Below are 16,741 nucleotides of genomic sequence, written 5' to 3'. Positions count from 1 at the left end.
GAGGTTTCATGGATATTTAAGATGCATATTGGCACAAATGAATATTTAATTTACTTTGTGGTCATCAATATTTGATAAGACGTAATTTGGGACAGTGATCAGTAGTTCTTTCTTCATCCATTTGTTAATTCTCTCAGTGTGCTACATCACTTAACTTCCTGTCCAGGGATGAAAGAAAGAGGAGGCACATAGTAAATCTATTAAGACTTTAATTTTTGTAATGCTTTTAAATACATTGTGGAGAGAAACATTTGCACAAATAAGTTACAAATAGACGTACAAGCAAAAACATTTTGTTTTGTCTCACATTTTCAGAATAAGGTATTTATAGCAGCAACTAAACCACAGTTACCTGAAACACTCCAGTGCTTTCAGTCAACGTTTTTAACTCAGTTTAAAACAGAATTATTAAACTTTGGCTTAATTAAATTAGTCAACAGTCTCTGGGGTGTTTCAGGAAAGTCTGCACCAACGATCGGAAGTAAATAAGAAACAGGGAAAAGACTGTTGTCAGCCCTAAAGCGGAGGAAGTCACAGGAGGTAGCATCTTACTCTCCTGCCAATCTATTTTTTCGTTTCTTTTTTCTTTTTTTTTCTTTGCAGCAGGCAATGCTTATTGATCGCTATGATTATCATAGCCATCCATCCACATTTAGCTGCATTTTCATAGTCTCTTTGCTGAAAGCTGTACAAGAACTGCTTCAGCATAAAGCTGTTGCACTGAGCTGAAGGTTGGCCAATGCACAGATTATCTTATCCCAATAACTCACTGTGGCTGGCTTTATCACTACAATAAGAGGAAGACAAGCCACAACAACACATTGCCTACATAGAAACAACAAGACAAGAACGTACAGTAGTATGAAGTTAGACTTCGAGTTTCTGTGCCCTCTACATGAATCAAATTGCACTCACTGCTTCACTTTCATTGAAGGGAACAAATGCGTTTTTTAGATATAATGATAACATAAAAGAAGAACTCTGCGTCATTTATCAAATAATCGAAATGCTCTAGACAGGAATTAGACAATCAGAGCTCTCCAAAGTGATTGATGGGACATGCAGCCAATTAAGGGCCTAGAATAAATTTATGTAGATGGGATCGTGTATCTGAATTACATTCATCTGGTACAGCAGAGGTTAATGGCAGATAACCTCTGTCAGATTTTTTTTCCATTAATATCATTATGGTAAGTGGGGTTGAGAATGGACGTAACTCACTGAAAGTGTATTATGCAAACAAATAATGTACCCACTACTGCACGACCAGTAAATCGTGTAGAAGTTTGAGCTAAGATTACTGTCACCCGTAAGAAAATGTGCGTATTGGCTCCGACTGACAGGCTCACCTGGTCGCGTGATATGTTTCATCCCTAAAACACAGTATTTTGTGCTAACGCTACAATACATTTTCTCTTAATATTAATGGTCCATTTGTATATTGAAATATGCACCAAACATTTAATATTCTTAGCAATAAATTGGAGGAATTCATTTGCAGTAAGTGAACAGGTGTGGCCTTGGTGTTGGGTTATAAATTGTGCTAAATCTGGCTTTTGCTAGTAGCAGGATAATCACCGAGGAGCAGGCCAGACACTGTTGGGGGTTAATCAGGGAACAAAATGACCACCTGTTTTTGCAAAGTGATGAGGAAAGTCTCACTCGGCTGATTGGTGCATTTGTACGGGGACTATTTTTGGGGTGGCTTCCTGATTGCTCTCCTGGAGGATGGCGGCTTAAACAAGGTAATGTGGTTGTTCTGATGATTACACAGGATAACTACACTGGAGTTACTGCCCGCTGGCAGAGGGACCACAATTAAATGTCTGCTTTAGGAAGTGGACACTTACTGTAAATCCGCGGCCTCTCTTCTGTGTTCTTCACGTGTATCCTCTCACAGATCTGTCATGCCACACACAAGCAGGCACACTTAATCGCAAACAAACAAATAACTACAAGTGCTTTGGCTCGGATGCTGATAAATACACCTGGAAGCATTGTATGTGGACACATACAGCCAAGAGCAGCCATGTGTGCACTCGCACAGTCAGTCATATGGAAAGCGCACATATACACACACACACAGATCACACTTTCACACAAGCATGTACTCACACTTCCTGTGTGTGGCTTCTGCCAGCTTTCTCCCTCTGCATGCCGACTGTGTGTCTGGCATCGGGGTCAAGGTCTGGAGCCACACACAAGCTGTGCGCTCTGCCTGGCTTTTACACACTCTGAATGGGCTTTATGAATGGCTAGGACTCAATGACTGAGTCAACACCAGGGGCCATACTCAACCCAATCCGACAACGGGTTTTGGAGATAAGTCAGAAATGACATTCTCCCAGCACAGCCAGGAAGCATGTTTAAATTAATATGCCACCAGGTTTTCTTTTGTTTTGCACTGCAAACATTGTGCTGTGGAGTGTGTCAATCCACAGATGTGTGGCTTGTTTGCCATTTCTGGCTGAGCCCAAGTGCTTTTAAAAAACACTACGAGTGTGCATAGGGTGAAAGTGTGCGCATGTGTTTGTGTTCTCATTGTCCCGTCAAAGCTGCTGGATCCGATCGCTGCAATGGATCCAGCTCTCGACATTGCATGGAGCTGGTGACTTTTACAGCTGAACTGACAAATAACGAGCGATCACCCCTCGCAAGTCCTCACCACTGCTCTATCATCAGGTCCAGCACTCGATTGACATTTAGATCTGAATCCAGGCTCAAGTCTGGCTCGACAAAGGGGGCTGCTGGGGGGGTCAGAGGGCGGAGGCCGGACGACAGCGTTTCAAGCCAGTCAGCAGCGTCGAACGGTGTTGGAGCCCGTCGTTTCCGGGACCTCCTGGTGGATGGCAATGGGGAGGTACAGATGGGCGGTGGAGGAGGAAGTGGGACTACCTGGCTCGGGTTTATTACAGCAGGGGATGGGGGAAGCTCCAACAAGAGAGAGGAGCAAAGAGGTGAAAGCAGGGAGTTGTCGTCCTTGTGGTGCTGCTGGGAAGCCTGGGACTGATCATTTTGAAGAGGAGAAGGAGAACGGGCTGAGTGGGCAGGAGATTTATGGTCAGACACATTGACGGAGTCTGAAAGAGAGCCAGTACAAGGAATTAGACGATGAAAGCAATCCGAGTGTTAGTGAAAAGGAATTCTTTATTAATTGTGTGAGACTGACCGACAGAAGCAATAGGCTCATCTAGAATGTCATCAATGGACTGCCGAGGGTCCATCTGTTAGCCAAAGAAAAGGAGAAATACTTCATTTTACAGAACAAAAGATACTCCTTGTGATCTCCTGTTCATCCAAAGACTCCTGACCTGTGCTTTCTGGATAGCCTCCTGTAGCTCTTCCTCCAAGCTGCGAACAGAGGGTAAGGTCTGAATAGGACTTGCTGTAATCTGCACTGGCAGTTCAAAGTCATTGCCAATTGCATCACAGGGCTGGCAGCAAAACACCTGATTAGAAAGAAGAGATAAATTGTTTGACAGGTGGCGTATGCGCATGTTTGCATGTTTGAGAAATGCTCCTAGATGGAAGGCTGTTTAGTGTGCCACTGTGCAGAATAATTTATACCCATTTATCCAGGACATGTGTGCTCTGTTTTGTATGTTTACCCGTGTAAACAACACCTCTGCGTGTGCATCTGTTTCTTGCTTCCCTCTAGAGCATCCCAGGTCCTGTTGCAGGAACGGATGGAGGGATCCTCCACAAGACTAGTGGAAAAAGATTTTTATAAAGCAGTCACATCATTAAATGATCATTTCTCGTATCAACATCTGTCACACCAGAAATCTGAGTCTGTCTGTCCTCACCTCATTGCCGGAACATGTGGAGCGGTCTCTTGGCCTGCTCCTCATTCTCTCCCTCATCTCCAGCTCCACACTCAGCTCCTGCTGCTGTTGCTGCTGCCGCTGCTGCTCCTTCTCAGTTCCCCAGGGAGTCCCACACTGTAGGGGTGAGGAGGATGACATGGGAAGACTGGGACTTGGAGTTCCCGAGGCAGTGCTGGCAGGAGCTAAGAAGACCGTGTTGGTGAGACTGCACGGTTCCCCCGCCAAACTGACTGATGCAGCATTTGTGAAACCATTTGGGACAGTGTTTAGAATTCCATTTGGAACTCTATTTGGAGCGCTGCTGAGAATCCCATTAGGAATTGCCCTATCCTGGATGTAAAGCTGCTGGTTCGGGCTGCTGCTGGGCGAGTCTAGCCCAGAGCTGGAGCTGGAGCCAGGGCTCTGGCTGGATGGCAATGAGGGGCAGGGGGTGAGTGGCTCCGGGCTGGTACCCAGCTGACAGAGGGGAGCCGGGGTGAGGCAAGCACTGGGAAGCTGGAAAGGACGAAGTCGCTGCAATAGGGCAGGCTTTGTGCCGGAGACAGGAAGGCCGCGCTTACGCAGCTGCTGCCGTAACTCTGACACCTGAGGAAGAAGAAATGGAGGCAATTATTGGACTATTGGAAAGATACTAGTGTAGGTACTTGGTTTCCTTTAATTGTGGATCATTTCTCAAACATTTTAAGCCATTTTAGCGTCTCTGTTCTCTGATAAACATGATTTTCTTACTGTTAAATCAACCAGATTAGCAGGGAGAAGCTCAGGCTTTGATGGAGGGTTTGTGTCCGTAGGGGTGTGATTGGTTGTAGCAGGAACAGGTTGGGGATTCTGTGGTATGGCTCCCGAAGACTTCAGATCACCAGATTCCCCACTAAAAGAACGACAGGAGCATGAACTCAAGTAAAGATCAGCTAAGTAGGATCATAATAAAATACCCAACACTGTGTCACCCACTAATCTGTTTGTGTACCTGGGTACAACAGTGATCTGTTCTTGTGGTTGTTGCTGCTGCTGCTGCTGCTGGTTCTGGAGGATTTGAAGCTGAAGGAAGACCTGCTGCTGTTTCAGAAGATCAGAATAGGCTGGGTCTAAAGACTGGGTAGGGTTAGGGCTCTTCTGTTTGGCTCCCACCCCTGAAAATACGTAAATATTCTGGCTAAACTCAATCACTTTATCACCTGAGCAAACCTTGATCTGATGAATGAGTGTTGCTGTTTAAGTAAACCAATTATATTGGTACCTCCGGTCCCAGCCCCTCCTCTCTGGTCTGGAGGAATGTACTGATGATATTTGAGTTTCCTCATTTTGGGCTTGGTGTCCCGCGGTTTCCGTGGACGGGGGAGATGGGTGAAGTTAAGGGAGTGAGGCAGAGTTGAGGTGCAGGGGTTGTTGGGAGGCCGAGCTGTCTATAAAGACGCATTTAGAAAACTTGTGAGTTATTTCAAGAACACTTTAAACCATATAAGAGTAAAAAAAAAAAAAACAAATGAGTCATTTGACATATGACATCATTAGCTGCACGCTACAATCCAATCCAACTTTATTTATATAGCACTTTTAAAAACAACAAAGTTAACCAAAGTGCTTTCCAATAATAAAACAGAGATAGCAGTTAAGAAAAGCTACATGAAATGCATAAATGCCTCACAAATCCCCCAGATGACAGCATGCGCAGGCTCCGACATATAACCAAGCTGCTCATGTGTGAATGCGTTAACCTCTGGGGCAAACACTGAGGTCCTCCAGAAGTGCAAATTGACATTAATGAATGCAGAGCAGTTTACAGCAGAGCATTGTTTCACAGGAGTGACCATCCTGTTAGGTGAAAGACCTCTACATTTGTCTTTTATCTCTCACGTTGTACACCTGCTGTGAGTACAACTACAGCAAGCACATACACACAGGCGTAAGACGTAAACACTGTTTCCTGGATGAAAATTTTACATACACAGAAAATAATCAACTCACCAAATAGCACCCACGTAGGATTTTTGTTAGCTCTATGTAGCAAAATGCACATTTTTACACTTATCTTTTCAGAGCATGCAGAAGGTAAGTGTTTTTTACACTTATGTATCATTGTTAGAAATTTTGAAAGTGGTAAAAACTAAAGAACACAAAAGAGAAACAATATAACCAGAGAGTATTACATGAAAAGTAGCAATATTAGCGACATGATCCAGGTTATTCAATTATGAAATTGGTCTGAGGTCAAAGTCCATGATTTAGACTTTTAGGGTCAAAGCGTAGAGAAGGGTTAATGTTTTAACAATGATGCAGTTTATGTCTCCCCCTCTCTGTGGATGTTTTATTACATCCATTCCCACATACAGTAAAGATCTGTGGTATATATGACAGCTAGAAGTGTACCAGCAAGGGTGAAAGTTTACAAGATGCTCGTGAGACCAGCTGTTACATGTGAGGCGTAGCCAGAGGCGGGTGAATTAAAAGTGCTGAGATTTGCATTTGGAGTGACAAAGATGGACAGGATTTTAAAAAGTGAGTACATCAGAGGGACAGCTTAGTTTGAATGGTTCAAGGACAAAGCAAGAGAGGTGAGATTAAGTTGGTCTGGACACTTTCAGAGGGGAGATACTGGGTACACCGTCGGAGGAATATTGGGAAAGCTGGAGGAGCTGGGTTAGTAGGAGAAAGGTGGAGGCAGAGAGGTTTATGGATGAGAGAGGACACGCAGGTGGTTGGCGTGACAGAAGGAGATGCAGACAAAGATGCAGAAGATTGGAAGAAATGGAAACAGATGATCTGCTGTGAATGAGAGCAACCGAAAACAGAACATAGAAGAAAAAAGGAAAGCGTCCATGACAGCTGCTCAGCATGTGTCCTTTATGGAGTACAAACTGTTGGAGATGCATGAATTGCATAAGGTTTAGAGTATTTTTAAAATGAGCTTTTTTCTCATGCTATGTCATGCATTTTGTTTTGTGGCTTGTGATAATTTAAGAATTTAAGACAGCAACTCGGAAGTTCAGAAATGTGACTTTTCCACAAACCGTCCTTTTTCAGCGCCAAGATGTGCACGGCTTTTCTTCTTTTGTTTTCATGTAGCTTAAAGCAGCGGGGTTTGTATGTGGAGGAGCATGCATTAACCCCAGCTTACCTTTGGCAGCAGGGGTGTGGTCTGAGAGGTCAGATACATCCCAGTCGGCCTCCCAGTCGTTGCCATGGAGTTTGAGTCACTCAGCTTTACGCTCATAGGTTGTCTGATGCCCTCGGTTCCCGGGAGCACTGCCAAACCAGACTGAAGGCAGAGTATCAGATTATTAGAGCTGACATATGAAGCTATTTATAAACTCAACAGCTACTGAATATATGCTTTAATATGTTTGTCCATGGTTATAACTGAGAGCTCATATTAGACATTTTTTCCAAAATATGTGTGTTTTTATTAAAACTATATACTTAGTGCCATTCCTTCACCTGAGCATGACAGGGACCGTGGTTAAGGGTCGGGACCAGAGCTGAGCAGTCGCTCAGTAATTGGTCACCTGAGAGCCTCGGCAATGAAGAAAAAGCTGGTGATTGGTGAGTGCTGTGCTGCTCCGTGGGTGAGGATGAGGAGGAGATGTCATCTTCGAAGACATCAGCAGTCAGAGGGAAGGAGGCAGGACCTGAGGAAATGAAAAGCAAATGGAAGTAAGGTCAAAAGACAAGGCTGGGGGGGGGGAAGTGTGTGGTGGTTCATGCAGATGCGCGTTGACTCACCGTTCTCCGGAGGCGGCGTGCGTTCGAGCTGCTGCTCCACAGGTCCAGGCGGGCGCTGGATCCTCTCAGTGAGGTCCTGCGCCTGGCGAGCTTTCTTCTGCCTGTGGGCCCCACACGCAGTCCGCTCTACGGGTGGGAGAAAGTGGGAGGGATGGTGCAGATAAATGAGGAGAACGGGACAGATGGGAGATCAGTGGAAAGAGGCAAGATAGGAGAAAGAGAAGCAACAGGATTTCAGAACATATGCAACGTGAGCGTGCGCAACAGCTTTGCCACAGGCGATCAGTCCCGATTCAAAGCAGCAGAGGCATCAAAAACAAGTAAACACGCCTGCCCATGGGGAAATGTATTCCCTTGGAAATGAAGGCAACACACACACGCACGCAATCACACATTTTTAAAATGTCACAGAAGGACTATTAAGGAAATTATACATTTTGAAAAGCCAGATGCTATAATCATAGTGTTTTAAAATTAAAAGGCAGATTAGAGGAGAAGGAGGTGAGTGGCATGATGAGAGAGGGAGATCTCAGTAATAGCCGAAAATGATGACTCTGATTCCTGGATTGACAGGTTTATCACGTGCTGTCAATCCCTGATATGTCCTGCCGGCTGCATGTGGAGCAGCGTTAAAGTGTGCTACAAGGTCACATTTCAGTCTCGCTGACAGCTGATGAAACACAAAGCCCTTTGTGAGATTTACACACTTCACATCTTTGCACTACTACTACTACTGTACGACGGGGAGCGGAGAACAGCACAGATATGATATAACGCAGACCGAGAGAAATGGACAGGAGGGGAAGTGTGTTACAGTGAGCTACGCTGGGAGCATACAGAGCAAAGCAAGGAGGAGACAGCAACGTTACTGTGGGCATGGTATCACCTTGTGCAGTTTCAGCATTCAGACCACCAGGAGGCAACTTCTGAGTGGCACCGTCATCAGTTAGACGCTGCATCAGGAAACAGAGGGTCAAACCAACAGCCAAGGCCCAGAGGAAAGTTGAATAAAACTTTATTGTCAGTGCAGCCTAATGACATATTATTACACCAGGATTATTGCAAGGTTTTGGGAGACTTTCTATTGAAACTAGTGCAAATTAGTTTTCTTTAGTTGAGAAGAGACTTAATCATGAATTATATTTCTTATGAACTCACAGCAGTAACCTGACATTTGGACTCTTACTAATATAATCACCAACCAAGATTCATAAAGATATTTAGAGGGTTCAAATGTGTTGGATGCTTCAAAATCAGTTTGGTGTGAAGTGTGAGAAATTAATTTTTTATAAAAAGAGACAGTATTCAACTCACCAGAGCTTCACTCTGGTCTTTCTCAGCTTTTTGAGGCGGGCACGTGGATTTCAGCCCTGTTCCAATCAGACAGACATGCAGTTAAAGATGAAATGTGGAAAAGCAGAGTTTAAAAAAAAAAAGATAATTTGTTTTTCTTAATCCAAACTCTCATATTAGACTATTTCAGAGAACAGTAGCCTAGAAGAATAGAAACTCAGGTGATGGGGTGCATCAACAAAGCAGCGTCAGCTTTCAAATGATCCTTCCAAGTTACAGCATGAAGCATCTCAGACACTCTTTTGTGTTGGCAGGCATCAAAAACAGAGTAACCTGCAGCCAGGAGGGAAGTGAAGCAAGGTGCCTGCCTGTCGGATGGGGATTGTTTTTGTCTGCTTTTTAATACATTTCTGCACTCTGCACTTTGAATTCTGTGCATGACACAATTTATTTATGCTCACATCTTCAGATAATGATTGTTGATTGTTCCAGCTTTATATATTTATCCTCATGTCTTCAGCGTGTGAACTTTTCCCCTTTCTAATAAAGTGCATATCTACTGACAGCAATAGACTTTTTAAAGTAAAAATAAAAATGTGCTTTTACATATGGAGTAATATCTACATTCACCAGCTACTTTTTAGGTACACATACTCAGCTGCATGCTAATGCAAATATTTAATGATCTAATGGCATGGCAGCAACTAAATGCGTATGAGCTTCCTTTGTAAGTTCAAACTGACCATCAGAATGAGGAAGTCTGTGATGAGCTGGTGTGAGTCTTTCAGAAACTGCTGATCTGCTGGGATTTTACTGCACAACCATCTCTATAGTTTACAGATACTGGTCTGAAAAGCAGAAACTATCCTGTGAGTGGCAGTTCTCTGGGTCTCAATTTCTGCTGCCACATTCAGATGATAGGATCAGAATTTGGCATAAACAACATGAAAGTATGGATCCATCCTGACACGTCTCAGTGGTTCAGACTGCTGGTGGTCGTGTAATGGTGTGGAGGATGTTTTCTTGGCCCACTTTTGAGCTAAATAGCAACAGAGCATTGTTTAAATCCCACAGACTACCTGAGTATTGTTGCTGACCATTTCAACCCAGTACTAGCAAGGTGTATTTAGTAAAGTAGCTAGTATATTTTATTTTTATTTTGTTTATGGTATAAAAAATACTTTTTTTCTTATTTTATCCATTTTTTGGGTAATGCTGGGATTATTCATCTAAAATACAACAATATTAAAAGTAAGGTAGCAAAAAACTACCCTTTCAATATATTGTAATTTAAAAGGTCTGAGTGGGAACTAAATGCTCACACGTCCTTTTAACTGTGTTTTCAGGCTTTAGAAAACCAAACCCATTCATCTGATTAATTGCTTATCCAAGGGGAGGGCTCGAGCCTAGCCTAACCATAATGAGGTGAAAGGCAGGTTACAGCCAGGTCAGGTCACCAGTTTGTCTAAAGGCTAAGAAATACCTAAAATATATATATGTGTGTGTGTTGATTTATTTATTTTGTTTTGTTGTTGTTTTTTAGACAAATCAGGCGAGTAGTATAAAGAAAATCTGTGAAACCAAGATCTGGTAAAACAAACGGTTAAACTGAGGACTTTAACCTAAGAGGGTGGGTTTCATATCCTATTTGAAGTCAATGTTTACTTGTTTACTTATTTACTTATTCACGTTTCTAGATTTCTGATTACTGCAGATCAAACCTAGAGCCTTATTGAGTTTTGTAGATTCATGTACAAAAAAAGTTTTTTTTAATATATAAATAAATAAATTCAGCATTAATCCAACCATTTTGCTGTTACAAAAAACGAAAAGGTCAGTATAGTAAAATCTAAAAAGAAAAAAATTTAAAAAACTGGGCAAATCAATGAGCAATCGCCTTCCACTGAAAAGAAGTGACTTGAAGATCATTAATATGAAATACACCCTGCAGTCATAGTGTAATGGATCAATCACAATGTTAATGATACACGTAGACTAACCTGAGTCTGCATTGATTTCACTCAGCCTTCGGTTCTGAATCCTCAGCTGCAGGACTGAAAGACAAGATTGAGCTGTGTTACCAAGAAAATGATTAAGTATTACACTGATGGAACAGTACATTAGTTTCATTTCATTGAAGGCAAAATTACATATCTGGAATAAGAAATCAGACTGACGTAGGAAGCTCGGAGTTAAGCAATGCTAGACAGCACGCTCACTGTTAAATGATATGGCCTTCAAACTCATGTTACCCCATGACTTTGCAGTGCTTGTAGATTATATATCTCCTTGAATGCTGGCACGCACATATTAACATACACACACAAACAGGTGAAGCACGGAAGGGCTGTGCCCGTGACACAAAGTCCCCACCCCCCACCTCGCATGATACATTTCAGCAAGCATTGAGACCTGAGAGACCTGACAAGGGGAGGGTAGGAGAGGACTGCTCGAGGGGGGGGTGGAGGGCAATAACTATTTATCTCTCAGTATGTCTATTTCTGTTGGTCCCATCCCCCCCTTCAGCTGTCCCGTTCTCTCCACAAGCCTCTCATGCATGCCCTCCCCCTCACATCACTCTCATATGTGCTGCTAACTATACTCTTCCTGCTCTTTCCTGCCTTTCTAACTCTAAAATTTAAAAGGTTTCAAGATCTGTATTTAAAGCAGCCTTACGTATCAGTCCCCTGGGTTTAAAACAGGATAGGGAAGCAGTGTTAAGGTAGTTTAACTGTTCCTGAAGGGCCAAATAAATATAATATAATACATTTTCCCTTTTTGCACCAAAAAGTCAGTAATTGTCTTAAAATCTTTAAAAATTTCTGCAGGGACGCTCCAGATGAAGAGCCGACAGCTTTAAAGCTGTGAAAAACAAAGACAAAGAGTTATCAGATGCTTTGTTTCAAGTGGCTACAAGCTATAAATAATCGCTGTTATTCTATTCAGTTGGATGTCATCATCTAATACGTGCACGTCCAAGTTCGAATTAAGTGCAATCATAATGCTAGCTGACAAAGGGATCAACAAGTTGGATATAGTGGTAGATAAAATATATTCCTCCAGCTCAGCTATGTGCATATACGCTTTCTGACAGAGCAGCTGCTTATAGAATCACGTTTTCCAGCAGGTGTTTGCACACCTAGGGGACTGTCTGTGTCATTTTCTCGCCGTTCTATTTTGCCAGCCGTTTACGACAGCTGCGTGGGAACTCAGCAGCAGCCGCTGCAACTTGTTGGGGAAACTAGCATCGTGTAGCTTGGGAAGGGTTGCCTAATGCTGTTTGTCACAGACTGCTGGCTGCCTCCTGAACGGTTCACTGTTAGGTTATTATCACACCTATCACTGACAATGATATTTACATTTTGGTAGGAATGCATGAAGACATCATTCTCCTTTAAACTCGCGCCATTTGTGCCTATTTTATGTTTGGGATTTCTGCTTTTGTGCAAACCCTTAATGGCTGATTTGATGTGGACGAGAGTCAGACAAAAGGTTTGGTACACCTCTTCCTACTTTAGCAATATTAGAACCAACATCTGAGGATAATTGTGGGGTCGTTTGCTTTTGCTGCTTTACAGTTGTCATTCAGATCTGATCAAACCACACTCACCATCAAGGTGAAGCAGCTTAGCTGAGCTTTTCACTGTTACATTTTTAACATAATAATAATTATAATAATAATTGTAACTCGGGGGGGGGGGGGGGGTTATAGGTGAGGTCTGATTGTTTGAATTATTAATAAGACATAGATTTTAAATCTGGTTTGCAGAACCTTCAAATAATGAGGACTTTTCTGGTAAAGACCCACAGTCAGTTTTTTTTCCATAAGCACAACAAACCAGCCCGTTTCCTGATTGAAGTGTCAGACAGTAACGTTCAGAGATCTTTATCCTCGGGGTCAGCGGATTTACTTCTGTTCAAGACATCTCCATATGTCTGTCTGTAGGGAGCGATCACTAAATCCATTCGCCATGATCAATAACCTTCACTGGATTGATCACATGATCAACAGTGTGACTGACTTGCCAATAATCTTCGCAGACATTTCAACTCAAAATATTGATGATCATGCATGTGCGCCTGAGATGAAAAGCCATTGTTGTGGGAAAACGAGTCCTTCTCTCCTTTAATTGGCATGAGCTCAAATCCTCACCTGAGCGGAACTTGTTCCGGATGAGAAGCGACCTCTCGGAGGCCAGCAGTGTCATGGTGGAAGGGGGGGGGGAGACGATGGGGGCACGAGAGAGGAAGTGGAGCAGAGAGAAAGAGGAAATTCCTGGCGTCACCCTACCAGGAGGAATGGACTCCTCTCCTTCTGTCTCTCACTGTTGGGAATGCAGAAGAGTGGAGGAAGCAGAGGAGAGAGGCAGACAGATGCTTGTTAATCCACTGATAGACACAAACCAATATTGATAGAGGCACACAAAGCATAGCGAAGATACATTGAGGAGGAAATAGAGACGAAAAGCTTCTCAGACCTACAGGCAGACTGAACTTTATGGTTAGCCGCTCTGGCAACAGCAGGCCTCCCTATAGACAGCCTGTCATAATCACACAGAGAGTCACAAGGCCCACCCACAGAGACAGAACTAACGACACAGAGAATTAAACAGATGGGAGGCTTTTAGAGAGAGACAGGGCAAGGAGCCAGACGAGGAAGACTAGGAGAAAAAGTCGAGTTCACGTGAGTGAGGGAGACAGAAACCCCAGCAGATACTTGGACGTCAGGGCTGGAGGACACTGATTGCGACGGACAAACACGAACTCGCAACACCTACAGCATGGCGCCGGGGACGGCAGGCCAAAAATGTGCCTTCCACTAAAAGGAAGATGAGCTGACTCTGAAATAGAGAGAGAGCTGGGAATCTACATGAGCTGCATTAGTACACATACACACACAACCTATTAACAATATTGATTTGAACTGGCCAGCCACAAAACACCCAAAGGAAGCCTGTTTGAAGGGACTCTACAAACACACACACAAACAAAACCACACACACACACACACACACACACTCTGGAATAGCTGAGGTTATGCATACTAAATCACCGCAGAGCTCTTCCTATTCCCAATCCGATAAATGCACACACTTCACTTATTTACAGCCTAAAGAGTCCAAAAGAAGGCCTCTCGTTCATTAATGCAATCAAATAACAAGCAATTGATTGAGATTTCACGTCTGGCACAGGCATTGTTTCACAGCAGGGTGCTGAGTCACAAGAAGGAACTAAAAAACACAGAGAGAATAAAAGCAAGAGAATGAAAGAGAATACTTACAGGAAAAGAGAGAATTGAGTCCCTCGGGGGAAATTGGAGTGGATTTAAGATTAAATTGAGAGAGGTGCGAGATGGAGGAAGAGAGGGAAAGAGAGAACTTCGTAGTGCGTTTAATGACGATTTCTTTCTTTCATGTTCTTTTCATATCCTTAGTTTTTGGGGGTTTTTTTCCTGAAGGTGAAACGCAAGGAGGGAAAGGATCTGCGGTTCCTTCGTCCTCCTTCCGATAGAAGTTCACCGTCTCTACCTCTGCCTCGCTCTCTCTGCCCCTCTCCCCCCCCCGTCTGCCCCAAAGCATCCTGGATCATCAGTGCCAACTGTGAGCGACTGTCAAACTTCACCCCTCCCCTGCAGTGACCTCACCCCCACCAACCCCCCCACCCCTCTCTTTTTGCTTGGAGCAATTTACCCCCTTGACATCTGCAGACTGAAAGAGTGAGGAACAGATTACAGGACAATAAGTACTTCTGTGTTTGTTGCACTTGACTTTAACATAGAAGAGGATAGAGCAGTCGATTTAATGTTAGGAGCTGGACTGTCGCATGATGTGATGATAGAAAAGTGTAAGCAGGATTTCTTTAAGAAAGGGGGGACAGTTTATTATAAAGCAGCTAGAAGAAGAGTGTTTTGGACTCTCTTCAAGTCGTGCACGGCTGCAGGCTCATATGCTCCTGTCAAGACACCTTTAGGTCACCCCCCCCTAAAGTGATTTACTGTTCTGTGTATGTGCAAGTGTGCAAGTGTGTGAGTGTGTGTGTATGAAACACAGCACAGAGAGTCACAGGTCAGTAAGTTAGTGACCGTCAGCATACACTATACAGTGTGGTTCCAGCAAAACCAGTCAAGTTTTACCTCAAAAACAAGCAGTGTTTGCCAGTGCGTGCATGATGTCTACACATGTATACATACGTGTGTGTGTATGCATGTATATGTGTGGCTAATGCTGCAGAGGGGAGGGGGGGAGAAGCAGAGACACCTGTTCAGTCCTTTTGACAGACAGACGGGTGTGTGCTGGTTCAGCAGGTCATGGAGAGGAAGGGAGGCAGAGAGGGGAGGTAGAGAGGCGGAGGCGACGGGTAAAAGTTGGTGAGGAAAGGAGGCCGACACACATGACGGAAGTCTTACTGGTGAGGACAGGAAGTGTGGTGACAGGGAGACAGTGGGTTAAAGCTCTTTTTATCTGATAAGGAGAGAAAGACACCAGCACGGAGATCCACTAATCAGAGAACACGGAGCAGAGATAGCACTGCATGGGCCAATTACGGTTGCCATGGAACAAAATGGAACAACTAATGGAAGACAAAATGAATGGGAACCTTAATTTAATAGATGGTTATAGACAGAGCGCTCTTTCAGGTGCCATTTGCACAGTACGTCTGTGTTTGTCATCATTATAAAATCTCACCTTTGGCAGCTTTTCCTCTCATGCCCTGCAAAAAGCATTTTACACACTGCTCCGACACACACATACACATATATATAAACACTGACAGCGTGCCATGTTATTGTAGGAAAGGTGATGTAATTGCTTTTTCCTCTGGTTCCCCCCCATCGCAGCTTCACCCTCTGCTCTGCAGCAGGGACTCCCTCTCTGATTAACACCTGTTACCCTCCTTCTCTGTCACACACACACACATATGCACAGACAGACTCCACAGTGTTAATCCTACACTGTGTCTGGTGAGCGAATTAGCTTGCACGCTGTTAACCCTTCCCTCTTGATATCATATTTCTCTGTGCTATTCTGGGCTTACCCATCTTTTTTATGTGGCTAATGAGCTAAAAACTCACTTTGTCTATCATTTGGCTTGTAAAATTCATTCACTGATTTCATACTTTAGTCGTAACCGCCTCCTCAGTCTGTTATATTTGCAGAGCTTGAGTGATGCAGCTCTCAAGAGAGTCGCTGTCTTCTGCCTTTCACCCTGGTGTAAGTATCTCTCCACCATTTGAGAGGCTTGACATAGAGAACGAGCCAGACGTGCAGCACATCCTAAGTGTAAGTGTGCCCCCGCGTGGCTGAACTGTGCAATGACAGTCATATACATTGGACTAAAAAGAAAAAAAGCTTTCATGGTTTGTTTAGCTCTACATCATTTTGGCTCTCAGTGACAATAATGGGCTGTCTGTGATGCAACAGAGCAGATATACAACAAACATATCAAAGTGCCAAATGTATCAAAGGGAATAAAAAGCTGAGACACACACGCCGAGCTCACTTCATTACATCTGCTGCCTCTCCCTGGTCGTTCATCATTGGATCTATTCTAGTCCGTCTCTCCACTCCTCCTCTACCTTTATCACTTCAATCACTTGGCGATGTGCCTTGTGCCACTCAGAAGGCCTGCTGCCCGTTCCACTTCACGCAGCACAAACACAGCCACACACACACAAGGAAATTTCAAACACGGACTCTACAGATTCCTGTCCTCCGTCTGTCTATCATCCATCTGTCTGTCAGTCACTGCACTTTGAAGCTCGGTGCAATCTGGATAGTTAGCAGCCAGCACACACAGAGAAGCGCGCATACTGTACAGTGCACACACATCTCCAGCTGGACTGCTGAGCTCACACATTCAACTGGTTGAATATTCATCATCTCCATCGCGCGCTGAGG

At 43.8% G+C, this 16,741-nt stretch overlaps 1 protein-coding gene across 2 annotated transcripts; it reads right to left on the bottom strand.

Moving 5' to 3' along the window:
• Window positions 1-2,516: 2,516 nt before the first annotated feature.
• On the bottom strand, window positions 2,517-14,433 carry LOC113032384 (myocardin). Of its 2 annotated transcripts, none has more exons than XM_026185288.2 (16): window positions 14,125-14,433; window positions 12,997-13,168; window positions 10,844-10,897; window positions 8,865-8,920; window positions 8,437-8,503; window positions 7,551-7,676; window positions 7,266-7,456; window positions 6,946-7,086; window positions 5,068-5,233; window positions 4,798-4,960; window positions 4,557-4,698; window positions 3,807-4,412; window positions 3,609-3,707; window positions 3,312-3,449; window positions 3,170-3,224; window positions 2,517-3,080 (listed from the first exon to the last, which is right to left on the bottom strand). In XM_026185288.2, the coding sequence occupies exons 2-16, from the start codon at window positions 13,049-13,051 to the stop codon at window positions 2,662-2,664; spliced, it is 2,478 nt and encodes an 825-aa protein (XP_026041073.1). In that variant the 5' UTR covers window positions 13,052-13,168; window positions 14,125-14,433; the 3' UTR covers window positions 2,517-2,661. The 2 variants fall into 2 exon arrangements, with proteins under 2 accessions (XP_026041073.1, XP_026041074.1); XM_026185289.2 differs by having other exon boundaries at window positions 3,624-3,707.
• Between the last annotated feature and the right edge of the window lie 2,308 nt (window positions 14,434-16,741).

Source organism: Astatotilapia calliptera, chromosome 11 (assembly GCF_964374335.1).
Source record: "Astatotilapia calliptera chromosome 11, fAstCal68.1, whole genome shotgun sequence".
NCBI lineage: Eukaryota > Metazoa > Chordata > Actinopteri > Cichliformes > Cichlidae > Astatotilapia > Astatotilapia calliptera.
Note: the sequence above shows the minus strand (reverse complement) of the source record. Positions and strands in the feature narration are given on the sequence as shown.